The following is a 25,627-nucleotide window of genomic DNA, read 5'->3' as shown; positions in this document are numbered from 1 at the left end:
CAACCCTGCTGTAGTGCCTCCAAAGCCAGGATTGAAGACTGGAGGGGGAGTTGTGTGCAAGAGTACTTCTGCCTCATCTCCTTCCAAAGGGGTTTGAAGGTAGAAAGGGAGTCTCTGGAGGTCAGGAATTCAGCCTGCACTCTAGGAGTTAGTAAGAGCTCCTGGGCCCGCTGCTCCCATCGTTCTTCAGCACTTAGCTTTTCCATTATCTCTTACTGACAAGCTCATTTCTTTTTGCCAGATATTCCTCCTTAGCTCTGCTCACTAAATTCCTCTCAGCTGCCAAACTTCTCCACCCACTAATAATTCCCAGCGGCCCTGTTCAACAAGGTATCCTGCACTTCTTTTACCAGAGTCTGCTTTCCCAGATGTGTTCCTAGGATGTCCTCTGCCAGTGCTACACTGGCAGCTGTGATGCTCAGTGATTGGTGGCTACTGCCACCCTTTGGGTTGGCCTGTCCTCACAAACGCTCTGTTGCTTCAGCCATTGGTTGCATAGGGCAGCAGGGCAACCACCCAGGAGGATGTTCCCTGGACTCAAGAAGGCAGGTCCCTGCCAGACATGAACAGAGCTGTTTGGTGGTTAAGGCGCAGTGTGCTTGGAAATTGTGATGCTGATGAATCTGAGGTGCTCATTCAATTCATGGTCTACAGAAGGTTTATTCAACTGGGACTTTTCTCCACACCTCTCCCCACCCCACCTTGGACCTCTTTCCAGCTCCCCTCAAAGGACCTCTGAAATCCCACCTTCTCCATTTTTTTTCAGTGTGTGAACATGCTCCATTTCAAGGAGTACCTGTTAAATATTACAGCAAAACCCTCTGAATACTGAAGTTTACACACATCACAAATGCATTATTAGAAGGTTGTGCTGGCCGCCATTGTGACATCATCACGTTAGAATCAAATTGTTGCAGGGGTTTTTTCTGTAAATTTATTTATTTATTTGTTTATTTTTGGCTGTGTTGGGTCTTCATTGCTACGCACGGGCTTTCTCTAGTTGTGGCGAGCAGCGGCTGCTCTTCGTTGCGGTGCGCGGGCTTCTCATTGCGGTGGCTTCTCTTGTTGCAGAGCACAGGCTCTAGGTGCACGGACTTCAGTAGTTGCAGCACGTGTGCTCAGTAGCTGTGGCCTGCAGGCTCTAGAGCGCAGGCTCCGTAGTTGTGGCGCACGGGCTTAGTTGCTCTGCGGCATGTGGGATCTTCCCAGACCAGGGATCAAACCCGTGTCCCTTGCATTGGCAGGAGGATTCTTAACCACTGCGCCACCAGGGAAGTCCCAAATTGATGCAGTTTTAAGCAACTCTATAGGCCACCTTGTCCAAACCTGCCATTTGACGTGTTAAGAGATTGAGCTTTACAGATTATTATACAGAATCTCAGGACTCAAAGGGAAGCTCTGATCTTCTGACTCTCAAGGGAACAAACACTCTGCTGTCATACTGTGGTGTCCACCAGCATCACAGCCATCACCAGTATTACCAAACATTTACCACGTTGTGTAGTACTTCTTTTTTCTCATTTAATTCACAAAACAAATCTATGGGAAAGTTCCTTTAAATCAGTTTTATTGAGTTCTAATTTGCATACAGTAGACTGCATCCATTCAAAGTACACAGTGTGAATTTTTATACATGTATATACCCAGTTAAATCTCCACCACCATCAATATACAAAACATTTCCATCACCCCCAGAAGTTTCTCATGCCACTTGCCAGTCCACCCTTCCTCTGCCCCTCCAGGCAGCTATGATCTGTTTTTTTGTCAAGATAGAGTGGTTTGTAGTTTCTAGAATTTTATACACATTGGATCATATGTATGTACGCTTCTGTGTTTGGCTTTTTCCGCTCACTGGAATGATTTTGAGATGCATCCAGCTGGTTGCGTGTATCATTACCCTGTTCATTTTTATTGCTAATATATGGACATAGCACATTTTGGTTATCTAGTCACCTGTTAAAGGACATTTCAGTTGTTCGTTATCCCCATTTTAAAGATGAGCAGACTAAGGCAAAGAAAGGTAACCTTGCCGAAAGTCACACAGCTAGTAAATGACAACATCAGGATTTGGAAGGCAGCTGCGCTCACCACTCTTTACTAACGCAGCATAGCTCAGCACCGAACTTTGAATGCAGGTCTTGGCTCCAGAGTCCTTGCTCTTGGCCTCTGAGCTGTAACAATGGTACGACCCTCCACTGTGCTGGCATCTCCTCGCACAGGTTGGTTGTGTCAATGTCAGTGCCCAGATGTGTAAGATAGAGTGCTGGCATTACTGACGGGATGCTTAATACAATTTCATTAAGGAAGGGGAGAAGAAAGATACTGTTTTCAGAGAATACCCCTACTATTCTTTTCCCCTTCACAAACTTGGAATGTGAAATTTGTGAATTGGCCTTAATTTTGGCTCCAGAGGTTTGACGCATAAAACCCTTTCTTGTCAGAGTGCACTTGATGTTACCTTCTAGGAGGTATGCCTCTTCCCTGGCATAAATCTGTTTTCCATGCAGTTATGCCTGAGTCCTGTAGTGGAAAATCAGTTCATATGTTCCACTTCACACTCGACTTAGTCCATTTCACTGTATGTGAATGTTTAGAATCCATTATGCAATAGGAATCATATGTTACATATAACTAGTTTCTAGAATTATCTTTGCTCAGGGAATTACTTGGTTGGCTAGTTAAGGCTGCTCCTTTGAACTTAGAATAACCAGTGGGTGGGGAGACTCCACGAAATGATTGCCCTGAACCATCCATGGACGCTCATTCAACAGTGACATTAAACAGATCTCTGGGCACCTGTGAGGGAACCTGCTGGTTCCCTTAATAAAATCACATCCAGGTTCCTTGAGGTCATCAGTGGGGAGTATTCTCACCTGGGAAGGGACTGCTTGTCTTCTGGTACTTGGTGGGGGTGGGCAGTTGACGAGTCATCTCTAAAGGAGAAGATGAATCTCCAGGAACAGAGATGAGAAGCCACGGTCCAGGGCCTCCTCCCGGCGCCTTGGAGGTGAGTTCCACTGAGGAGAGCCAGGGGGTCTTCATGCAGCGCCTCCTGTGGCTTGTGCTGCTGCCATGCCGATGGTGATGCGTGAGACAGCCCGTGCCCTCCAGGATTCTCTGACCTAGTGAGAAATGCCCGCTCTTCTTTCCTCCTCTCCTGTTTTTGTTTCGTTTTTGTTTTGTTTTGTTTGCGGTACGTGGGCCTCTCACTGTTGTGGCCTCTCCCGTTGCGGAGCACAGGCTCCGGACGCGCAGGCTCAGCGGCCATGGCTCACGGGCCCAGCCACTCCGCGGCACGTGGGATCTTCCCAGACCGGGGCACGAACCCGCGTCCCCTGCGTCGGCAGGCGGACTCTCAACCACTGCGCCACCAGGGAAGCCTATCGTTCCTCCTCTTTCATAGAAGACTTTGAGAAGCCATGTCTCTCGAGATATATTTCTCAGCATTCAGCCTCCCTGGATCACTCTTGATACATGGTGCTTCTTCTTCCCTGGGGAAGAAGCCGAGGGAGAGAAGAGAAGCACTTCCTCCCATCCATTGACCCCTCAGGCTTCCGAGGGAAGAGAACAGAAAAACAGAAGAAGGAAGCAGCTGTTGAGATCGGGTGTGTTTTTTGAACGAGAAGCGAAGAGTGAGTGCCGTGTAGGGGTGGTTTGGGGGATCTGTTGGTTAACTGGAATGTATTGGCAGCGGGACTGTTTGCAAGACCAAGGCATGCTGAGCTCAAATGTTTTTAGGGGCCAGGCAGGTAATATAAATACTTGAAACAGCAGAAGTGTTCAACTATAAAGAATGGTGGGGCCTGTGGTGAGCTTGGAGGGGAGATGGCATGACCTGAAAGTTTTCAAATTCAGATTTCAAAAAATGACAGAATTTTAAAATATCACTTTATGAACAGGACAAAATGCATCTGCAAGTTGGATTAGGGCTTTGGGAAGGGATTTGCAAATCCTTCCTAAGACATTGGAGGGCTGTCCTCTAGGGGAACACAGGACTTTGTTGGGGAGACAAAACATGAAAGATGGAAAGCATTACAAGGGTTAAATAGCTTAGACAGCAGTGTACTGAGTGACAAAGGTAGCAAGTAGTTGTTGCTATATTGGTGATTTATGTTATTAAGGGCTGTGAGGTCAGAAGAGGAAGTGATCCCTGTAGGCTGAGGGCCCTTCAGGAAGAAGGAAGAACTTGCCTGGGTCCTAAAGGCTGGATAGGATTAGGTTAGGCAGAGAAACACGTGCACAGCCTTCCAAGATAAGTTGCCTGGCATGAGGAGCGACTCCACGTTGAGGATGAATAAGGGGTTCATTCACCATAACCAGGAGGGAAGCTGCTTCTGCAGAGTTAAGCCCTGATTCTGGTCCATTCTCAACTACAGATAGTCAACATCCCCACATAAACTGCCTTTCATGAAGGTTAAAGATTGCCAATCATCTAATTTGCTGATTCTAGGTAGATTTGCTCACAGCTAGAGCTGACACCGTGCTTCGGGGAAGTTGGGATTCGTGCTTCTGGAGAACAACTAAGAATAATGGACAGCCAGAGCCCCCAAATGACCTCAGGGTCCCAAAATTGTAGGATGGCAAAACGGATCTTTCCTTTAGTGGCTTAATTATCCATTCCTATTCTTGGAATCAAGTTTCTAGTTTGCCCTAGGCCTTCAGACTTCTTCTGTCATGGAAGGTTGTATGTTAGAGAAAGAACATTGGATCTGGAATAGGAGCGAACCCAGTCTCTACAGGCGACATTGGGCAAGTCATTCATTCACTCATTCCTTTAACCACCATTTGTTGAATACCTGCTATGTGTGATGCTTGGAGCTGGGCACTGGGAACATGATGGTGTACAAACCATTCTTAGTCCTTGCCCTCATACAGCTTACAGTCTAGTCGGGGATATGGGGACTAATCAAATAGTCACACACTAAAGAAGTAAGGACAAATTGCAGTTGAGTCCACTGAGGGAGGAGTCTGGAGTGCCATGAGGGAGAATAACGTGAAGACCTGTTTGGGGTTGGGAACTGAGGGAGGGCCACTCTGAAGAAGTGACTTTCAAACTTCGACTTGAAGGAAGAGTAGAAGTTGCCAGCAGGGACTTCCCTGGCGGTCCAGTGGTTAAGACTCCGTGCTCCCAGTGCAGGGGGCAACAGGTTTGATCCCTGGTCGGGGAACTAAGATCCCGCGTGCCACGTGGCATGGCCAAAAATAAATAAATAATTGCTTGCCAGCGAAAGGAGTGTGGAGACTGGGGGTTGGGAGGACCCTGGTAGAGGAGACAGGAGGCACAAAGTCCTGTCATCTCTCTGACGCCAGAAGTGTTTCCAGGCCTGTTTGGTCTCTTCCGGCTCTAAAATCCAGCTCTCAGAAAGTGAACTCTGGATGGAAAGTGAAACTTCAAAAGGGGCACTGAGAGGCACACAAATGGGAGAAAAGAAATTCTTTGTCTTTAAAAAAGGTAAACAGTATTCAGACTGAGATCATCTCTTAAAACACAATTAGATGTGAACTCAACTTTCAAAAAGTTTATCTCTGAGGTAAAGTCAAGTTAAGAAAGAACTTGTGAGCCCCCCAAATAATGGCTTTAAAAAAGTGGAAAGTCTCTGAAAACAGGAGCTTAAAAAAAAGGATTAGCTCTTTCTTGCCTATAACCATCGCATCTTGGTGTAACCCGGGACTGTGGGTGGAATTGTAACTCCCTCTTCCAGGCATCTCCCAGTGCCTCTGGGGCATGCCACCTCCCCACTGGAGAGGGCTGTGCTCTTTGCATCCTGGGGTCCAGGTGTGACAGAATCGAATACCTTAAAACCTTAGGAGTGATAAATCCTATGGCCAACCCAAAAGTGTGAAATTCCTGAAGGACAGGCTGAGTTGAGCCACTTCTAGCCAGGGGCAATTGGGGACTTAATTCTGCAAGTGTAGCAATCTGGATGATCTGAGAGCTCCAAATTTAAGGGTAATTGCTCAATTTTCTATCCATGTCAACAGGGGAAATAGGTAAAAGTGGCTGAACACAGCCAAGCAATGAGGCTGGATGAGATGTGAGATGCTAGACTGTCAGTGGAATTAGAAAAATGCTATATGTAGTGGGATATCGCTTTGTCGCCCCCTCCCCGTTCATCTCTGTCTCCGGGCTTTCTAACTCTCTTTTGGGCTCTTTCTCATTGCCTGCTTAATCCTTCCACCCTATCCTTCATCCGTTCTCCTGCAAGCAGCAGTCACTATTGGCCCAAGCAGTTTTAATGTGGAGAAAGAGAAAGTGGAAAGAATTCTTTAAGTGCAGATAAATTGGAACCCTGATATCTCAATTCTTTTCTCTTGCTTAGTATGAATGTTCCGTTATGTTGGCATTCCCTTCCTTAAGCTTACTGCAGCACACTGGACTTATTAGGTAGTACCCAAACCTAGTTCCTTTGCCTCCCTCTCTGTGCCTTGTTAAGCTTCATTCTGTTTATAGGATACTGGGTATGAAATTTGAAAAAGAAGTCCTTCTTATAGGAAATGGTATTGATAATCAATGTTTGTAAGTGTTTACCAAGAGCCAGGCCCTGTGCTGCTTTACCTGCAATATTTCAGTTAATCCTCACAACATTTCTATGAAGAGACACTGTGATCATCACCCTTTTACAGAAGAAGAAACTGAAGTTTTGTGATGTTTAGTAGCTCACAGAGGTCACATGGCTAGTAAGCAATGATGTGCTGGGAAATATTTAACAACCAGCTCTCTGGGGGAGAAAAAGTCCTCATTGGTAGAGTTTGCCGATTTCTGTGGTGTAAATGCTCCCATGAGGGCTGTTTTCAAGCTCCCAGCATGACATCAGTGACCACAGAACTGGGAAGAGATGGACAGTAGCACACCAGTATGTTTCCATCATACAGGTACATTGGATGTAAATAATTTCAAGAGCATAGGCAAAGTAAAGTGTAGTAAAATTTAGGAAGTGGTGAGTTTTGAGTATTACCTTTGTTTTTAATAGAATTTATTTAATTATAAGGATGTATAATTTAATCTTTAATGATGTTTATGTTTAACAACCTGCATGCGAAATTCCTAAAATTTTTAGCCAGCATGAGCTGCTCCAGGACATCACTGCTAGTAAGTGATGGAGCTGGAGTTGGGACATGGCCTTTGTGACTCACGATCACCTGTTCTCACCACCTTCGTCTTTGCTCTCAAAGTGTTAGGTTCGTTTCTCAAGCCTGCTTATCCAGGAAGCTTGCCTCCACTCATATTCCCACTGCCCTGTTGCAGATATGTTATCCTTTCCTGATTCTCAGATTAACCCGCTGGCCCCTGTCCTCAGCTCTGCTGATCCTTTCCCCGTGAAGTCTTGGCAGCAACATCCAGGCTGAGCAGAGAAAAGCCAGAGAGACCAGGTCTTTAGGGCTCTGCGATACGAAGCAGAATCTTCAGGTTGGACCACGCCTCTCCTTCATGTTACGTTTTCTTTTCTATCAAATCCATTGGGATTGCTTTTAGATAATGAATTCTCTTCTGGGTCCTTTGGAGAGGAGAGCCTATTTTAAGGGGAGAGGAAGGAGTGTCACTGGGCTTGTGCAGGTGTCAGGGTGAGTAGTGGGGAGTATGGGAAGTTTGGAAGAACAGAGACCCCGCAGGGCACTCCCTGGGCTGTGGCGGGCTATGGCTGGAGCTCTCCCACCAGCGCAATGCTTTGAGACACAGCTGAGGGAACAAACTGACATCACAGAGACTTGGGACACTCAAAAGACTGCATGGAACGTCAAAGAGCCCCAGCCAGGGGTGTTGGATCATGGTGCCAATACTGAGCTGAGATCATCATGGGCCACAGGTGGACTCTGCGCAGGTTCATTTTAGTATAGAAAATAAACTTTCTGTAAAGTGATTCTCTAAACAAAAGACTTGGTGCGCTTTACCTGTAGGCCATGTCTGTGGCTGGGACATTTAGAAAGACTTCCATAGGCAAATATGACAGTCAGGTGTTTTTGGGTTTTTTTTATCACTAGGTATACGGGAATGGACAGCCTAGAAATAAGGATGTCGTAGAGATAGAAGGCACCTCATTTTGGTGATGAGGAAACTTGGGACAAAAGTTGACGAGTAACTGCACATGGTCAGCAAATCAGGGGCAGATCTGGGACCCAGGTTTCCTACTCCTAATCAGGTGGACCCTCTAGTACAGCTCTGTGGACCAGGAATCTGGGTTCAGTTCTTCCTTGATAGACAGTTAAGGCCACATTCCTGGCAGCAAAAGAAAAATGAACTCTAGTAGATGTAGACTCTTGGGGCCCCAAGGGCAACTTCTTTACTCCCCAGTGTGGGTTTGGCCCCAGAGTGAGTGAGATGCCAGAGGAGTTACAGGGGACTTGCCAGAAGTTTCTTTAATGAAGCAAGAAAAGTTGTTTTGACTTGCTGTTGTTTTTTGCAGGAGGTAATTCAGGGTCCCATTCCCCTACCGTGGGACAAGCATACACCATCATGGAGTAGGTATCTAAGAGCTGATGGGATGGAATGACTTAGCTCAGCACACATAGTAGAGACTGGTTTGGCTGCGCTCTTCTTGCCTCTTGAAGAGGCAGAGAGTCAGGGGAGCTTCTGCAAATGGAGTTAAGCTTGGAGCACATTTTGGTTGTTCTGCTTTGTCACCTCAGCTGTTCCGTACCTCGCCCTGGTCCAGCTGCAAAGCACAGCCCAGAGCGTTGACCAGACCTCCTGCTCTGCTGGCAGAGCTGGAACAGAGTGCTCTAGGCCCCTAGTGGGCCCCTACAATCTCTGGGTCACACCAGCCTTTCAAGCTTTCCGTCACAAACAGCTCTGCCCGAAACGTGGTTGACAGCGACCTCTCTGGGACTCCATTTTCTTTGTTCACGTGAGCAGCTTACTGGGATGTCCCCGTCTGAAGAGGAAGAGTGGGGAGCATGACACAGACGTCCTGCACCACGCATGCACGCGCATCGTAAAGGAAGCAGATTGTATTAACCTTCCTCCAGGAACACAGAGAAAGCTCTGTCAGCATTCCATCGTGCTGTAGTCGGTTTGGAGGAATGTGGTTAATAGTAAATCATCCAACATTAAGCACTGACAAAAGTGAAGAGAGTTAAATCTCCCTGAAATAGTTGTAGAGATCTGGGTATTTATTCCGTAACTCCTTGGATTCTGTCCCTGTTGAATATGGAAGATGGGATCAGGGTAGGACAAAGCCAATCCCGTTTAGTTTCGTGAGATGGTCCTAGATGTGATGGTGAGCCGTGGTCCAGCTTTGGGGAGAGGCACGGGTACTTCTCCGCACAGCTGTGAAAGGAGTGGTGGGTGAGGGCAGAGAGGAGATGAGGCCATATTGATGAGAACCATTGCCCAGGGACATCTTAGACTCAGATTTTTATGTGACTAGAAGGAGAGGCTCAGTGCTTTAGGATATCTGTTTCAAGTGACGGGGACTGTATAGAGAAGAGGCATAGCGTTCTCTGCCACACACAAAAAAATAGTCTTTGTAACCCAAACCACAGCAAGCTGTGGCCTGGGGACTGTGCTCTCCAAGCAAACGGCCGTGATGCCTCACTCATCTTGAAGTCTGACGGTCAGATAGTGCTTAGGTGAGACAGGAAGGGACAGGCGTGATTGTTCATCTGAAGTTGGACTCAGTGCATCACTTAAACCTCAATTGAAGTCTTTCCTTCCCACACATGGGGATTAGTTTCTAAAGAAGAACCCGAGATAACAAAGCCTAGGTATAGCAGAAATCCAGGGGAGCAGTGATAGGGGACCCTCTTACCCTAGCGAGAGACGAACTTGATATGGCCAACTGGTAGGTCTTCCTTTCCAGCTTCAGGTCCTCCCGGCTTTCTAGAAATGCCCAGATGTTTGGTGTGTGCATGTGTGTACTCGCCTATATGTATACACACACGCGTGGGGACACATACTGGGAATGTGATTCCTGAGTGCATAAGTGTGGTTGACGGACTGGGTTTACCTAAAAGACCCTTTAAGAGGAAGCTCTTGAAAGATGATTACAGAATTGAGACACCATCATTTAAAAGTGCCCGAGGCAAATGCCTTTGAAAATTGCTGCAGCGGAGGGACAGAGAAAGAACCCGGCAGCCCTTGATTGTTGCCCCGTTCCCTCAGGACCCATCCCCCCCTCCCCCTCTGTTTCTCATCTGATGAGAGAGAGAGCAGCAGTAAGACTGCTCATCTATCTTATGAAAATCTGATTGGGAATGGCTGTGATCAAAACCAGCTGGCTGTCACCGGCAGTGGCCTTGCGAGGACGGAACGGCTCAGAAGCATTCTGTATGTGGCGGAGTCACGGCTGGCACTGATCAAAGGAGCATTTTTGTAATAAATATATATAAGGAAAAAATACAAAACCTAAGGATTTAGAATAAAAGCAGGGTAGTTTGTCTTGTTTTTTTCAGCGTAACACGGAGAGGATGAAATAGAATCAGATACGCCTGGTTTCTAACACAGAAGCCAGGCATATCTGGCGGCTCTGAGAAGGTGCTCTCTGTCACATTAATACCATATCACTGATCTTGGGCCTTATTGAAGAGAGTGGAGAGTTCCTCACTTTCCATTCCTTCCAGCCACTTCATTCCTCGTCACCTTTGAAGTCGCTTACCACCCCTCGTCCTTAACACATCTCTACGGATCAAAGCTGGAACTGCCACGAAGCTCCCAGAGAGCTCTTGGGGTGGCAGGGAGCATCCCTGTTCATTGTTCTTCTTTTCCTTCAGCTGTTGGTAACCACTGTGCGATTGTTCCCTAGAGACCACTCCAGTGCGTGACACCAGGGTCCTCCCAGTGTCAGGCTCCTGGGCTGAACAGGATCCTTCCCTATGGAGAACCCCTGTTGGGCCGTGCTTGCCTCCCATGAGCACTGCCTTTGAATTGCTCCAAAGGGTCAGTCCTGGCTGACGACCCTTTGCGCGGTCAATACTGACTCTTCCATAGCCCCTGGTGGACTGCGTGGGGTGATGGGGCAAATCGCATTCTAGGGGATTGCATTCATGCTCCTTCCGGAGAGTGCCACCACCCCTCTGTGGGTAATATGCTGAGGCCGGGCCTGCACACCCACAGTAGACCGCGAGCTAAGTCACCACTCAGCACAGCCTCCTGTCTGCCCACCACCCAGCCGGCACCACACCCCCTGAGGCCCGGCTTGTCTCAGAAATGGACTCAGTCCAAGCCCTCCCGTCCAGCCCGTCGTCAGCCAGGAGAGTGGCCACGGCGTGGGTGGCTGGGAGGAACAACCGGCTCTTTCGATGTTCTTCCTGAGGTCGGGGATCTCTTTCCCCAGCGGCAGGAGGAGGGGGTGGGTTTGGCAGGAGCATGGAGACATCTCAACGTACGGGACATAGATAAACCGCCCCCCACCCAAGCCAGCACCTCAGGACGGACATCTTCCTGCCCCGTCATTCGCTTCCTCAGGGACCTGCTTGGGCACCTTTTGCTCGTGATCAGTCCTGTTTCTCAGTCCCTGCAGTGGACCTTCTGGCCAGCAGCATCACAGTTTTCAGACTCTTCTCCCATGGCTGCCTCACTCCTCCCCTCCCAGTGACCTGGCCGGATCAGGTGAAATCACCGGGGATCGGTCCTCATAAAGCAGACCCGCCAGGGACCTGCAGATGCATTTTTGCCCCGGAACCCCAGTGCGTCCGGGGAGTGCAGGGGCCCAGGAACTCCTCTGAGACCGTCCCTTTCCCTTGTTCCTTCGGGTGTTGGAGGCCTGTTGCCTACCACTTTCCCCTTTTCTTCTCCCTTTAAAAAAATTCTCCATTTTCTCACTTAGAAAAAAAAATTATTTATACGATTGAGATCCACTAATTAAAGCCATTTTCTGGTATTTGGTTACTGGAGTGTTTGATGTCTCTCTGACAAGACCATGAAATGCATGGAGTGTCCACAGGGACAGAATTTGCTGAACACGGCTCTTTGTAAATGAGGGGACACAGTGTCGCAGCAGCTCATGAATATGAAACGCCCATGATGCCACCTCAGTGGACTTGGGAACACAGATGAATCCTGTCATGTGCTAAATGAGACCAATTTCTTTCATTTAACTTCATCTTCAATCAGACCTTCTTCCATTTGCCTGTTTAAAATTCCCCATACGTGATGCAGAAGGTAACAGCATTCAGTAAAACAAAGTTTTGCAGCTGCAGAGAAAAATTATAATGATCTCAGGTGTAAAGTTGCAATCTCCTGGAAACGTGGACATTCTTTCCTTTCGCTCACGAGCTCTGCTGAGAGTCTGTTGACTTTGAGTGCAACATTGGGGGTTGTCTGGACTGCTCTTCTTGGGGTGTCCCTCCACAGCGTGTCCAGGCCCCTTTCAGGTGGGTTACTGAATGTGGCTGTGAATTATGCAGGGTGGACGTGCGCCCTCAGCAGCCCACGAGTGCTCAGTTGTGGCCAGGGCACTGGGCGGGGGAACAGCTCTGGGAGGAGATGGTGTGGGACCGCATGGGGCCTCTGCTGTGGGGGGCACAGTTAGTGGGTGAAGCGAGAGGGGCAGATGTCATCATTCAGCACCCGGAGGAACCTGACAAGGTAGGCCAGCCCCTGGTATCGTTTACTAAGCCGTCAAGGTCAGAAAGTGCTGGAGTTAGAAGAGACTTTATGTAGCTCTCTAGAAACCCTTCTGGCCACGACCAGAAAATTCCATTCAGAAACCCCCAACCAAGAAAATCAGCAAAGAGTAGAACCTAAAAGGGACACAGAGAGGAGGGGTTCCCTGCCTGAGCCATGTTTGCCTGGGTGGGACCGAGGGCCGGATCAGGGTGCCTCCTTCGTTCTCTCCTTCCTCTGCGCCAGGGAAAGAGCCTGAGTAATGCTTAGGGTGTACTCATTACAAGCGGAGCCTGATCTAAGAAATCACTTTCTGTTCTGGTACCAAAACAAGCCAACAGCAGCTAGATGTGAAGGCGGGCTATCATGAATTGCGTTGCAGAGATCTGGGGCCAGGGTCTTTGCAGGAGGCAGGCAGGCTTCTTGCTGTCCAGCCACAGGGGCAGAAAAGGATCCCTCTGGGACTTCCCTGGGTACTTAGCATTTTAGTGTGCGGGTGTGATGGTATTACGGGCAACGTGTGCATTTCAGGGCAAGTGGCAGCTTCTCGCATCTTTGAAACCAGTTGTAATTGATCCTACTGGTGTTCCCACATGTTTCTATTATTTATTTCTATTACTTATTTAAGCACCCCTCATTTACTTCTGTGGTTTCATCTGGTGTTGGTTTGTTGGTAGATCTGTTGGCAGGCTAGTATGCTGGTATCTTGATGAGTTTTCCATTTGGCAACCTCTCTCTTTGGAATTAGCTCTTACTGCTGTTGCTGTTCATTAACAAGCCTTTACTGGGGGCTCCCAGAAGGTGGCATGATGGAGTGGGGCACGCTAGAGATCAAGAGGAAGCCCAGGGCGAAGAGCAGTGTGACCCAGCCTCAGGATGGAAGCCCAGCAGTCCATATGGACCCAATTTGGATGACCCTTCCTCTGTAACTTTGTCCCCACTCCTCCATTGTTTCTTGTATATGCACAGGCCCTTCCCAGGAGGCCTTGCAGCTCTCAAGTGAGGCAAAGCCTCTGTTGTGATGTCATCAAATCCAGGATGTATCTAAGGATTGCTCTCGGTTGTTCTTGTGAAATGAATCCTGCCTAGGCAACTTTGGGACTCAGGAACACTTATACTATAATTAGAATGATATAGAGAAGATAGACATGGCCCATCCATGTGTGTGACTTGCAGATCTGAGGGGCATTTATTGATCCAGTTCCGTTCAGTTGTCCTTTAGTTTGCCCATCTTTGGGAATGCAGAAGTGACTGGGACGTGGTCTTCACCCTCCACTAGTTCAGCATCTAGGAGGCAGGCCGAGGGCAAATTTCACTTGCTCTACCTACAGCAAAGTAATCAGGTCCATCCTGTGTCCTTGAATATAAAGCATTGTGGAAAGGTAGAGTAGGAAGCTCTGAATTCTGCCTGTTGGGTTCCAAGATGATTCACAAAGGAAGGGATGTGCATTTTCCTTATTCTGCTCATTTATCATCTTTTTTTTAATGTATAGACCCTCCCTTTGCAACTTTTCCATGCTGGGTCCATCTTGGTTTGCCCCTAATATGCCTCCAAAGAGGTCTTGCCTATAGCAGGCACCCAGGCGTCTCCTGGCCGGTTGATGCAGGTCCTTCCTCACCTGGCACCTGACGCCCTCTCTCCTGCTTCACCCGGAGCTGCTCTCTCCTGGGCCCTGCACACCAGCCACGCCACCCTTTTAGCGAGTTCCTCCTCACCTCCTAGCGCCTTTGTGCACGTTGTCCCCTGCCTGGCTTAGTCCTGCTTATCCTTCAGTGGCCCTGTCCTAGTTCAGAGACCTTCCCTAACTCGACACTCCACCCCCCCAAAATCCTGAATTAGATCCTCTCTGGACTGAATTAAGGGCATTATGCAGCATCCATTCAATAGAAAACTAGATGGTCATTTAAAAGAATAAGATGCACGTGTACATTGAAAAGGACAGATAAAAGTAAGTCGCAGAACTTCCCTGGAGGTCCAGTGGTTAAGACTCCATGCTTCCGCTGCAGGGGGCATGGGTTCAATCCCTGGTCGGGGAACTGAAATCCCGCATGCCGCATGGCACAGCCAAAAAATAATTTAAAAAAAAAGAAAAGTTGGGGCTTCCCTGGTGGCGCAGTGGTTGAGAGTCCGCCTGCCGATGCAGGGGACACGGGTTCGTGACCCGGTTCGGGAGGATCCCACATGCCGCGGAGCGGCTGGGCCCGTGAGCCATGGCCGCTGAGCCTGCGCGTCCGGAGCCTGTGCTCCGCAACGGGAGAGGACACAACAGTGAGAGACCCGCGTACCGCAAAAAAAAAAAAAAAAAAAGTTGTAAAACAATGGATACGTAACATGATGCCATTTGCAAACATTTTAAAAGGACATATGTGCTGTGTATGCAGAAATTCTTTTCAGTAAACATATATGAGAAATGGTTAATAGTGATCACCTCTAGGGAGATGGCTGGGATTCATATAAGGAAAGGACATTTTTCATCTTAAACTTGTCTACAGCATTTGAATTTATTACCACATATGATATTACTTTTGCCATTAAAAATAAAACATTGGGTCTCCCTGTTATTTTGGTCTCAGAGTCCAGTTAGCTCCCTTCACAGTGTGTGTTTTCATTTACAGGCAGCACATTTATTTGTGTTTATTGCTATCTCCCACTACACTGGTGCTGCAGGAAGACAGGGCCCATGTCGGGTTTATCTGCTGTTGTTACTGGCACCTCCTAGCACGGTGCCTTTCACAGAGGGGCTGCTCCATTCATCCCTTCAAGGATGAATGGATAAACGAATGAACAAGTGAACAAATGCAGTTTCCCCACAGTGTGGCTAATTGGGCAACACGTGGGATACAAGCAGGTGAAAGGCAAGTGACATGGCTGACATGAGAGGCTGGGAGCAAATGCAAAGAGCAGAGAAGGCCCGTTTTGTTAAGGAGTCTGAGCTGGGAGAGAGCAGCGGGTAACTGGTCAGCAGGGGGTGCTGTCTGGGGGAGCTGAAACGAAGGATGAGGGCACCCGCTGCTGCGGCACTGACGTCTCAGCCCTTTTGCCTCGCCGGCCCTTTTCCTGGGGCCGTTCGAGGCGTCCGTTCCCCTCCTTCTCCACGCAGCCACCGGGTCTCCAGTGTCGGTCCATTTTTCTCTCTGCACCATTTGGCCTTGTTGTAGGGAAGTAGCCAGTCGGCCATATGGTGAGGGAGAGACTTCCCTTAGTTATGGTTATTGGGAGACAGAGAAACACCGAGAACAGAGGACACTCGGTCGCAGGCAAAACGAAAGCTGTCCCAACTATAGGCGGTTGTCTCACCTCTCCACTAGTAGAGGCGTCTTTGAAGTCACTGGACCTTTGCAAAGAAAGCCTCTGGGCAGGGGTGGGGACAGCCTTTTTGGGAGGGGTGCAGTTGAACTGGAGCTGGAAGCCTGCTCTGTCCATTCTTAATGACTCACGTCACGCAAGCTACTTCATCTTGCTGAGCCTCAGTGTTCTCATCTGGAAGATGGTGACAACTGGGCAGGATTAAATGAGAAAATGAGGGTAGAGCCATATAGTTTCTCTCCCTGCTCAATGTTTTATCTGTTAAACGAATAAGAATAATATAGAATATTTATTACTTACTAAGCATAGTGCTTGATATTTTAGATGATCGCATGTAATACAGCAACCCTGTGAGGTGGGTGTAGTTATGTTCCCCGTTTTACAGCTGACGAAACTGAGGCACAGAGAGGATGAAGCCTCACAGCTATACACGGGGGAGCCAGGCTTCGAATGCTTCCAGTGCCTGCACTCTTAGCCACTGGACAGGAGTCTTACCCATATGCTTAAGTAACCCATTGTTTCTGTTAATGTTCTTATTATCAGCAGCATCGAAGAAAATGAAACTAAAGTTAACATAATTATTGAATTTTTTTAAATAGTGGCTGCTTTTCAATAGTCCTAGAGCATACTTCTTTGTTCCTCTTACTGTCTCTATTAAAATTGTTGCTTTTGAATGTTAAGCTTGACACCCTGAATCAGACACTAGGTCACTGGTTCAGGCTTGCAGGTCAAGTAGCCATCACTGATGACAGGCAGGGCCGGATCATTCCATGCAGGTAATTTTGTGAAGAAGCGGATTGATTTCTCAAGCCCGTTTTCTTTTTCTAGGTTGGGTCATCCTGCATGTGTGTGTATGAGAGAGAGGGGTGGGCGGTAGGGAAGAGAGAAAGATGACAGAAACTCCTGGGAACACGTTATATATATCCATAAGCAAGCACTTGTCTGTGATTGTAAATCAGAAACTGTAAAATTAGGAAGTTCTTTGAAGTTTGCCCGAAACCTGCTCCACGGCCACCTGTTCCACTGGGGCCGGCAGTTGGATGGCCAGGCTCTGCGGCGATGGCTCAAGCTGTCACTGCACCGAAACGCTCCAGCCTGCCTTGGCCTGGCTGTCATCGCTGGCTTGGTCCCGCTCAGGCAGTTCACCGGTTTCTGTTGGACACCAGGCTTCCAATTAGAGAGAAGTCCCACTGTGTGGCCAGCCCCGCCAGTGCCGCTCTGAGCGGCCCCTTTGCCAAGGCCCGAGCTGACCTCCGCTCTGTCACAGATGGGCCAGCCCCATGCTCCTTCGTGAGCATTTGGAGGAGGGGGGTGGGGACAAACAGGGAAGCCACGGGGACTCAGAGTGGATAGTGGGCAGAAGTGCAGCTCCTCAGAGCTGGGAGAAGCTGGGCAGAGTTGACAGGACCCAAATGCTGACATTGCAGAGCAAGAGGGGACTTGGGGAAGACCCCGTCCTGAGCCCTGAGCACAGCAGGGAGCATTTTCTTACCAACTTCTGAATATTCATCTCAGGCTGGGCCTCACACCGAGGAGAGCCAGGAGCAGCTAACTGCCTCACGCCGGACCTGTCACACTGCTGATGGCGCATGGCATGGCCAGCTTCCGCCCTGCCCCACTGCAGGGCCCGTGCAGTCCTGCCAGCCTAGGAGCCCTCTCGGCCTGGACTCAGGGACGGTGCCATCGGCAGCCCTCACATGGACTGTATTCTTCACTCGGAGTGAACAGGGACGAGCAAGCTGAATTTCTGTTAGCATAAGAAATAGAAAATTAGAGAACTCCATCTCTAATTCTCATCTAAGCTCTGCACTGCGTCTTTCTAGATAGGGGACTTGCTGAATGTGATTCATTATTTCGGGGCTGGTGTGTGTGTCTTCTTTATTTCCCTATCGGCATTTTCTTTTTATTTTCATCCCTTTAATCACTCTCTTTCTCTGCCTGTCTCTTTCTCTCTGTCTTATTTTCTCTGTCTCCGTCTCTCCCTTGCATGCTTTCTGTCTCTCTTTCCAGGTACGGCATCTGTAACCCCTCCATTGGAAGCAATAATAAAGCCGCCAGGCTGGGAACTGACATTTATATACTCGGGCTTAGCTTGACTGGAACCATCGCGAAGTCTAAATAATGAATAGCCTGAAAGTGGCAAGGGTCTTCCCAACTGTTCTTGGAATGATTCTGCATCTCTTAAAAAAAAAAATTTTTTTTTTTTTAAATTTAGTCCATGGAAGCAAAAACGAAGGGTGGGGGCTTCCCTGGTGGCGCAGTGGCTGAGAGTCCGCCTGCCGATGCAGGGGACACGGGTTCGTGCCTCGGTCCGGGAAGATCCCACATGCCGCGGAGCGTCTGGGCCCGTGAGCCGTGGCCGCTGAGCCTACGCGTCCGGGGCCTGTGCTCCGCAACCGGAGAGGCCACAACAGTGAGAGGCCCGCGTACTGCAAACAAAACAAAAAAACAAAACAAACAACAAAAAAACGAAGGGTGTCTTCACTGCTCTCTCCTCTCTGGAATTTTTCCTCCTTTTAATATTTGCAGTTGGTTTGGGAATTCCAGGACTGTCTCTCCCTGCTTGGCCTTTTTTTCTGCCCCATCTCTTTTTTTCTCTATGCAGACTGGTTAAAACAAAGAAAGCCCCTCTACCAGTCAGTGATACTCACTGAGAGAAGGCAGTACTTCTTTAAGGTGTTAGGTTATCCCCAGGAGAAGATGGACGATTTTTCTGCTATAATAAGCAAGTTTCCACAATTAAGTGATGTGCTATCTCTCTGTTTGTCCACTTGCATGACTTTGTTAGATTGACAAAGGGAATAGCCTCATGTCTCTTGTATGTTTGTATGTCTGTCTCATGTGGAGAGTTCAGAGGAGGAGAATCTCCAAGAGACAGCAAGGGAAGTGTCATCTTTAGAGTCAGTGTTGTTTATTGTATTAGACCCGGTAAGTGGAGACTCTGATCCTGGACACACTGCTGGGAAGCCAGGTCACATCATTAGGCGTAAAGTGACCTTCAGATACAGGCTCAGGCCTTGCAAAGACTAGGACGAGCTGATGCAGGTGTGAACCTTGGTCATGAGGAGGCGCACTCATGGTGACATCCACCTCGTGACACTACGCTTTCCCACTTCCTCTGTCTCTGGCCACGCCAGATTCATTCAGCTCCTCTTTTCTTTTCTCTCCTCTAATAAAAACACTTCCCCAAGTGCTGTCTGGGACTTTCTTCTCATTTCTTTATATTTCTCCTTAGAGAGCCACGCCAGTGGCTTCTAACCTGGAGCAAACGTCAGGATCACCCAAGAAATCTTCGGGAAAAATACAGACGCCTGAGCCCCACCCCACTAGGAGATTCTAGTCCAGCAGGTTCTGGGGTAAAGCCTGAGATTTGGGAATTGTTGAAGTTCTGCCTTTGATTCCCATGCACACCTCTACTTCAGTTCCACAGCCCTAGACTGGGGTCCTAGAGGCCAGAGACCATTGTGTCCATTCTACCCAAAGCCTGTAGCCCTAACTGTGGCCGGCACGTTGAAGGTGGTAAGTAGCCAGTGCAGAAGCAGGCAAGATCCCCCATTCGTGCTGCTGACATTTTTGGCTTCTCCTCTCATTGCAGATATTCCTGTTATTCCGGACCTGGAAGAAGTACAGGAGGAAGACTTTGTTTTGCAGGTGGCGGCCCCTCCCAGGTATGTTAAATTAATATGAAGTTGGCAGGAGGCAGGGACCGTGCCACACACCATCTCCAGTGGTGCTGCCCCCCAGGGGAGATCCAGATGTCTCTGGATGGGCTCCATCCCAGGGTTCCCATTTTATTAGACGTTTTCTCCCCATTTTGGTCCTTCCCAGCTGCCTACGAGGCTCTGGGTTGGTGGCCCGGCAGCACTCCTGGCACTGGTTCTGCCTGTGGTTCCTCCTCACATTCCGTCTTTCCTGCAGCATCCAGGTCAACCGGGTGATGACCTACCGTGACCTGGATAATGACCTCATGAAGTACGCAGCCTTTCAGACCTTGGTGAGTGAGGCAGCTTCTGTGCAGAGGAGCAGGCTCCAGGCAGCCTCCGTAGGGAGTTCTCAGTTTCTCCAAAGCCTTACAGCCTCTCCTCCGTGGGTCTCTGAGGCTGCCAGGCAACAGTCCCTTTGCCAGAGACATCATCCTCGGGTATTACAGCATCCCTGGACCCAACATATTCCAGCATTCCCAGGGCCAGTCTCCTTCCTGCTTCCCTGGCTGCCCCCGTGGCATCAGTAGATATTCTGCTGTCATTCCTGCCATCCTGGTATTGACCTTCCCCCAAGGAGTGCCCAACCTGTAGGACATCATGGTGTTCCCTCAGTTCTCAGTGGCATTGGGGTCCACCCACAGTTTTGCTCTTTCACAAGGCATTTGCAATTTCGCAAGGCATTCTGGATTTGGGAAGTTCCACCACACTCAACCTGGCCCCCCTCTCTTTGCCAGAGGTCGTTGTCCGAAGGCCTCTGAGGTGCACAGCCTGCCTTTTTTTTTCTTTTTTTTTCCCTGCCCATTCACAGGATGGAGAGATCGACCTGAAGCTCCTCACCAAAGTCCTGGCGCCGGAGCATGAGGTTCGAGAGGTACGTAGCGGCGGCAGTGCCTGCCCCTCATTCCCGGGAACGGCTGGCTCCGAGGCTGGCCTCGGTAGGAGTCTGGCTGTGACCAAGGGGACGGCGTCCCCCAGCTCACCCCGGGATGCCTGTCTCGGCAGGATGACGTCAGCTGGGATTGGGACCGTCTGTACACTGAGGTGTCCTCAGAGCTCCTCAGCGAGTGGGACGTGCTGCAGACGGACAAGGAGGACCCCGTGGGACAGCAGCCCTCGCACACCTGAGCCCGGGGGTCGCTCACCCTGCACGCGGTCACCTCTGCTTTGGACTCGAGACACAGGCCATAAACCTAAAACTAAAGAAGCTTGCAAGCAGCTCAGAATTTTTATGTGGACTATTTTGTAATAAAAATATCTATTTTCAGTAGACCGCATTGGATCGTTCGACTGTAAGAAATTGCTTTTTTCTTTAGCCCTCTCTTCCGTTTCTTTCCAGCACTCCCTTGGAAAGATTCGTCAAGAGTGAAGGAGGGCATGTCTCCCCATCGTTGAAGCTTGGGAGGGAAAGCTAGATTCAGGGGGAGAAGCGGTGGTGCTCCTGGAAGCCGTTCGGTTCACAGAAGCCACAGCAGCTCCCCGGAGCATCTACCTGTGAGCACCTGGACGCAGGGATACGGGAGGTGGCATGCGGCTGCCTGCTGGGGTCCTGGGGAGGGCCTGGCTACGTGCCTTTCTCACTTTGGACGGTCAGTTATGTTGGTGAAGTTTCACTGTCTCCTTCGAGCTTTCAGTGGGCGTGATCAGATGACCCACTGCCCACGTCAGGGTTTGGTGGCTCTTCTAACAGCACGCCCCTTTCCCCCCTCTTCCTGCAACCCATGCCTGGGGCTTCCAAAGCACATGTTTCCTTTCTGCCACAGGTTCCCAGGGCCTTGTTTCTGGTTCTTATTAGCAGGGGCCAGCTCAGCAGCCCTGAGACGTCCACAGAAACACTCTCTCAGGGAGCCTGGGCCTCCGCTGACCTTTCAGAGGTGTAGCTGTTTGTCTCCGTTGCTCCCCCCAAGCATCATCACTGCCAGTTTCCAAAATGTGCCAAGATCTGGAGCAGAGCCCAGTCCTTTTTCTAAACAGAGACATCTTTTGTTTTTGTTTTTCTCTTAACTCCCCAAGACATTTCATCTGAGGACAGGACGTCTCCCCGCCCACCTCTCCTAGATGCCACGCTGGGTCAGGCCCGCGCAGTCTGGCGGCAACTAACCAAGCCCCACTCCTGGCCGTGGGGAGTGCTGAGTGCTGAATGCTGCTCTCACCCTGCCTGGAAAGCCCTTCATTAAAATTCAGAAAAACAAAGAGGCTCAACACTTCAGAAACACACTGGGGGTTATTTTTTTCTGACTACAGTGCCCTTCCCTGGTGGGCCACCGGCTCCGGGGCAGGCAAAGAGAATACTTGTCGGTTAATTATAAACTCAGGGATTTAGTGGCTTTGGGGTCTCGTTTCCTCCTTTTCCAGAGTCACACTTTTAGCCCAGACAGCCCCTCTTTGGAATAATTCCCATGGTCACTGAGAAGTTTCCGTCCAGGCTGCTTTTTCTTGAGCCTGCAAGACTCTGAAACCCAAAGGAGGAATTGCTGTATTTCGAGTACCTTAATCACCGGCAAGTTCAACTGCCTCAGGACCCTGATAACCTTGAGGGTCTTCAGCCAGCTCGAGCAGGGCCTGGGGGTTGACTTCCTTCCTCCCTTTACTTCTCAGACACCTTTATGTTCCAACCAGCGTTGTCGCCCACCCGAGACTTCAGAGGGCCTCCCAAGAAGATGACCCAAGAGGGATGATAGAGTGGATGAGCTTGGACAGGTACCTCAACGTGGTTTTCCACAGACACCGGCGGGGGGGGGCGGCGGGGAGGAGGTGTGGAGTGGGCCTCCTGCGTGTGGCGGATTGACTGGGTCCTTACCAGTTTCTCCCAGACTGGCTCGTGTCTGAGAAGCCCCAGCTGGTCTCTGGCAAAATCTCCCGTGGTGTCTTTGGCATAGGGTGGTAGCTGCAGAGCTGCTGTTCATAGGCCGGGCCCTGGTGGGAAAGTCGGTGCCTTCATGAGATTCTGACTACCACGTAGGACGCACCAGGCGCTGTTCCAGACACTCCAAGCAAAACTCCCTTCTCTCAAAGCGCTTCCGTTCTGGTGGGGGAGATGGAGCAATAAGTAAGATAGAGAGGGCGTCAGATGGTAATCGGTGCTATGGAGAAAAATCCAGCAGGACGGGGAAGGGAGTACTGGGGTCGGGGTGCAGTGTTAGGTGGGCGGTTAGGGAAGGTCTCACTGAGAAGGTGACATTTGAGCAAAGACCTGAGGAAGGTGAAGGAAGGAGCGGGACTGGTCCCTGGGGAAGAGCATTCCAAGGAGAGAGGAGAGTATTTGCAAAAGCCAAGAGCGGGGCATAGACCTGGCTTCTTTGAGTAGCGGCAGGAGGCGGTTGACTGGTGGGAGGGGACCAGGGGAGAGGAGACGCTGTGTCTTGCTGGGCCCAGCCCTGGGCCCACCACAGAAGAGGCCTCTGTGCATGTAGGGTCCGCTCTCCCCAGTGACACGCGCACCCTCAGGCTCCGTGGGCTCGTCAGGCCGCCTTTGGAAAACTTTCCTCAGAAGCCTGCACGGCCCCTCCATGCCTCGGCCTGGGAAGAAGGGTTGATGCCTCATCGAGGGAGAGGGGAACCGTGAGCTCTTCTGCCACAGAACTGAGGCCAGGCGGCTGCTGCCAGCTCCCGCAGGCAGGGGCGTGCCGTGTGTGGGGCAGATGGCAGTACCGTGAGGCCCCTGAGTGCCACGCTCCCTGGAAACTTGTAGTTCTGATGAGAAGCTCAAGCAAGAAATTCTTGTGGGCAGGCCGGCCTGTGGCTGAACCCGAGGCCATCTCCACCCATGACGGTTGGCTCGTCTTTGCTAAACCCCAGGACACCCCCAGACAGGCTTCTGGAGCTACGTGCTCCAGACGGAAGTGGACTCCAGTGCTGGCCCAGTGTTGCTGGACCGCAGAGTACTGCTCACAGAGATCAAGGCCTTTCTTGCTTAGTGGTGAGGGCGGCTCCTGGGAGCATTGGTGCTGGAATGAAAGGTAGGATTTGCCACAGCAAGATAAGGAAGCTTAGCATCCTTGCTCTGCTTGCCCAAGCAGTGCTATGCTTTTCTCCCAGAGGCCAAAGAGTCAGTGGGGAAGGGCGTGAGTGGATGGAGTAAGGAGCAGTGTCAAAGAACACAGATTCTGGAATCAGGCGGGCCCGGGGTCCAGTCGCATCTCTTCACTTAGTCGCTGTGGGTCCTTGGGCAAGCTGCTTTCCCCTTCTTTTCTTTTTTTTAATATATAAATTTATTTATTTATTTGTTTGTTTATTTATGGCTGAATTGGGTCTTTGTTGCTGTGCGGGGGCTTTCTCTAGTTGTGGTGAGTGGGGGCTACTCTTCGTTGCGGTGCGCGGGCTTCTCATTGCGGTGGCTTCTCCTGTTGTGGAGCACGGGCTCTAGGCGTGCGGGCTTCAGTAGTTGTGGCTCACGGGCTCTAGAGCGCAGGCTCAGTAGTTGTGGTGCATGGGCTTAGTTGCTCCGCGGCATGTGGGATCTTCCCGGACCAGGGCTCGAACCCCTGTCCCCTGCATTGGCAGGCGGATTCTTAACCACTGCGCCACCAGGGAAGCCCCTGCTTTCCCCTTCTGATCCTGTTTTTTCTCATCTATAAAATGGGGATAATCTTAGGATTGTAATGCCTGGTAAAATCTGACTGCCACTCGATTTTGGAACTGATGGGGTGGAAAAGTGAACCTAGGGAAAGTCACATTGGATATTTTATTGCAACAACAAACATTTGCATCTCTCAAGGAGCTCCCACCTCCGTTTCCCCTCCTGCATCATCTTTCAGCCATGGATAGAGAATGGTTTGGTACCAGGGTTTTTTGTTTTGTTTTTATAACAACTTTATTGACGTTTAATTTGCATACCTTAAAATTTACCCCCTGAAAGTATACAATTCAGTGATTTTAGTAAATTTATGGAGCTATGCAACCATAACCATAATTCTGTTTCCGGAACATTTTCATCATCCTATAAGGCTCCCTTATGTCTGTTGACAGTTAATCCCCACTCCCACTCCCAGCCCCAGGCAACCACTGATCTGCCTGCTGACTCTTGATTGGTTGTTTCTGGAAATTTCATATAAATGCACTCATATAACATGTGGTCTTTTGAGTCTGGCTGCGTGCACTTAGTGTATTTTCAAGGTCCATCCATGTCGTAGCATGTGCCAGTGGTTCATCCTTTGGAATGCTGAATGTTACTCTGTTGTATGGACACGTACCGCATTTTGTTTATTCCTCAGTTGATGGACATTTGGGTTGTTTCTAGTTTGGGCTTAAGAATACAGCCCCTGTGGACCTTCATGGCCATGTCTTTGTGTGGACAGATGTCTTCATTTCTCTAAGGTAGATTCCTAAGAGTAAAATTGCTGGGTCAGATGCTATATTTATGTTTAACTTTTTTTTTTTTTTTTTTTTGGTGGTACGCGGGCCTCTCACTGTTGTGGCCTCTCCCGTTCCGGAGCACAGGCTCTGGACGCACAGGCTCAGCGGCCACGGCTCACGGGCCTAGCCACTTCACAGTATGTGGGATCTCCCCAGACCGGGGCGCGAACCCGTGTCCGCTGCATCGGCAGGCAGACTCTCAACCACTGCGCCACCGGGGAAGCCCTATGTTTAACTTTTAAGAAACTGCCGAAACTGTTTTCCAGGGCATTGGTTTTGTTTGTTTGTTTGTTTGTTTGTTTTTCAGTGCTTTAGAGTATCAGGATTAATTCAGTAAAAATTAAGATTCTTTTTCTTGTCTCCTTTCCGTACGTGTTTCAAAGGTCACTGCTAAGTTTATAGGAGGCACAACCTCCTGATTCCTCCCTCCCTGACTTCTTTCTGTCATTGAGCTTATCTCTGTTGAGAGCTCATCGGTCTGCTCTCCCCACCAGCCTGTAAGCTTCTTCAGGGTAAGGCCGGGTGTTCTTTGAGTTTCTGTCAAGGCCTTTGCATATTCCAGGAGTTCAAAGTCAAATAGACATGGTCCTGACCCCAAGGAGCTTACAAGCTAGTAGAGAAATAGACAAGATTCCTCTGTGTTCTCAAAGCATTGGTTTTGAAAAACAGAGGCTTTCCGGATGAGTGGAGGAACCCAAATGATCCACTGCAAAGCGCAGGTGA

The 25,627-nt window shown here is 49.5% G+C and overlaps 1 protein-coding gene across 1 annotated transcript in view; it reads left to right on the top strand.

Moving 5' to 3' along the window:
* The window catches only part of IFT43 (intraflagellar transport 43), a gene marked incomplete at its 5' end in the record, with an annotated part of 88,193 nt that extends 67,381 nt beyond the window's left edge, over positions 1-20,812 (top strand). Inside the window, 4 exons of the mRNA XM_082846061.1 lie at positions 19,444-19,516; positions 19,767-19,842; positions 20,361-20,423; positions 20,555-20,812. Of these exons, the coding sequence (XP_082702187.1) occupies positions 19,444-19,516; positions 19,767-19,842; positions 20,361-20,423; positions 20,555-20,677 (335 nt within the window). The 3' untranslated portion in view covers positions 20,678-20,812. The remainder of the gene's footprint in view (positions 1-19,443; positions 19,517-19,766; positions 19,843-20,360; positions 20,424-20,554) is intronic.
* Positions 20,813-25,627: the final 4,815 nt, after the last annotated feature.

The sequence above is a fragment of the Leucopleurus acutus genome (genome assembly GCF_964270905.1).
Source record: "Leucopleurus acutus genome assembly, chromosome: 1".
Lineage (NCBI taxonomy): Eukaryota > Metazoa > Chordata > Mammalia > Artiodactyla > Delphinidae > Leucopleurus > Leucopleurus acutus.
The sequence above is the reverse complement of the archived record's forward strand: the minus strand, read 5'-3'. Positions and strand labels throughout refer to the sequence as shown.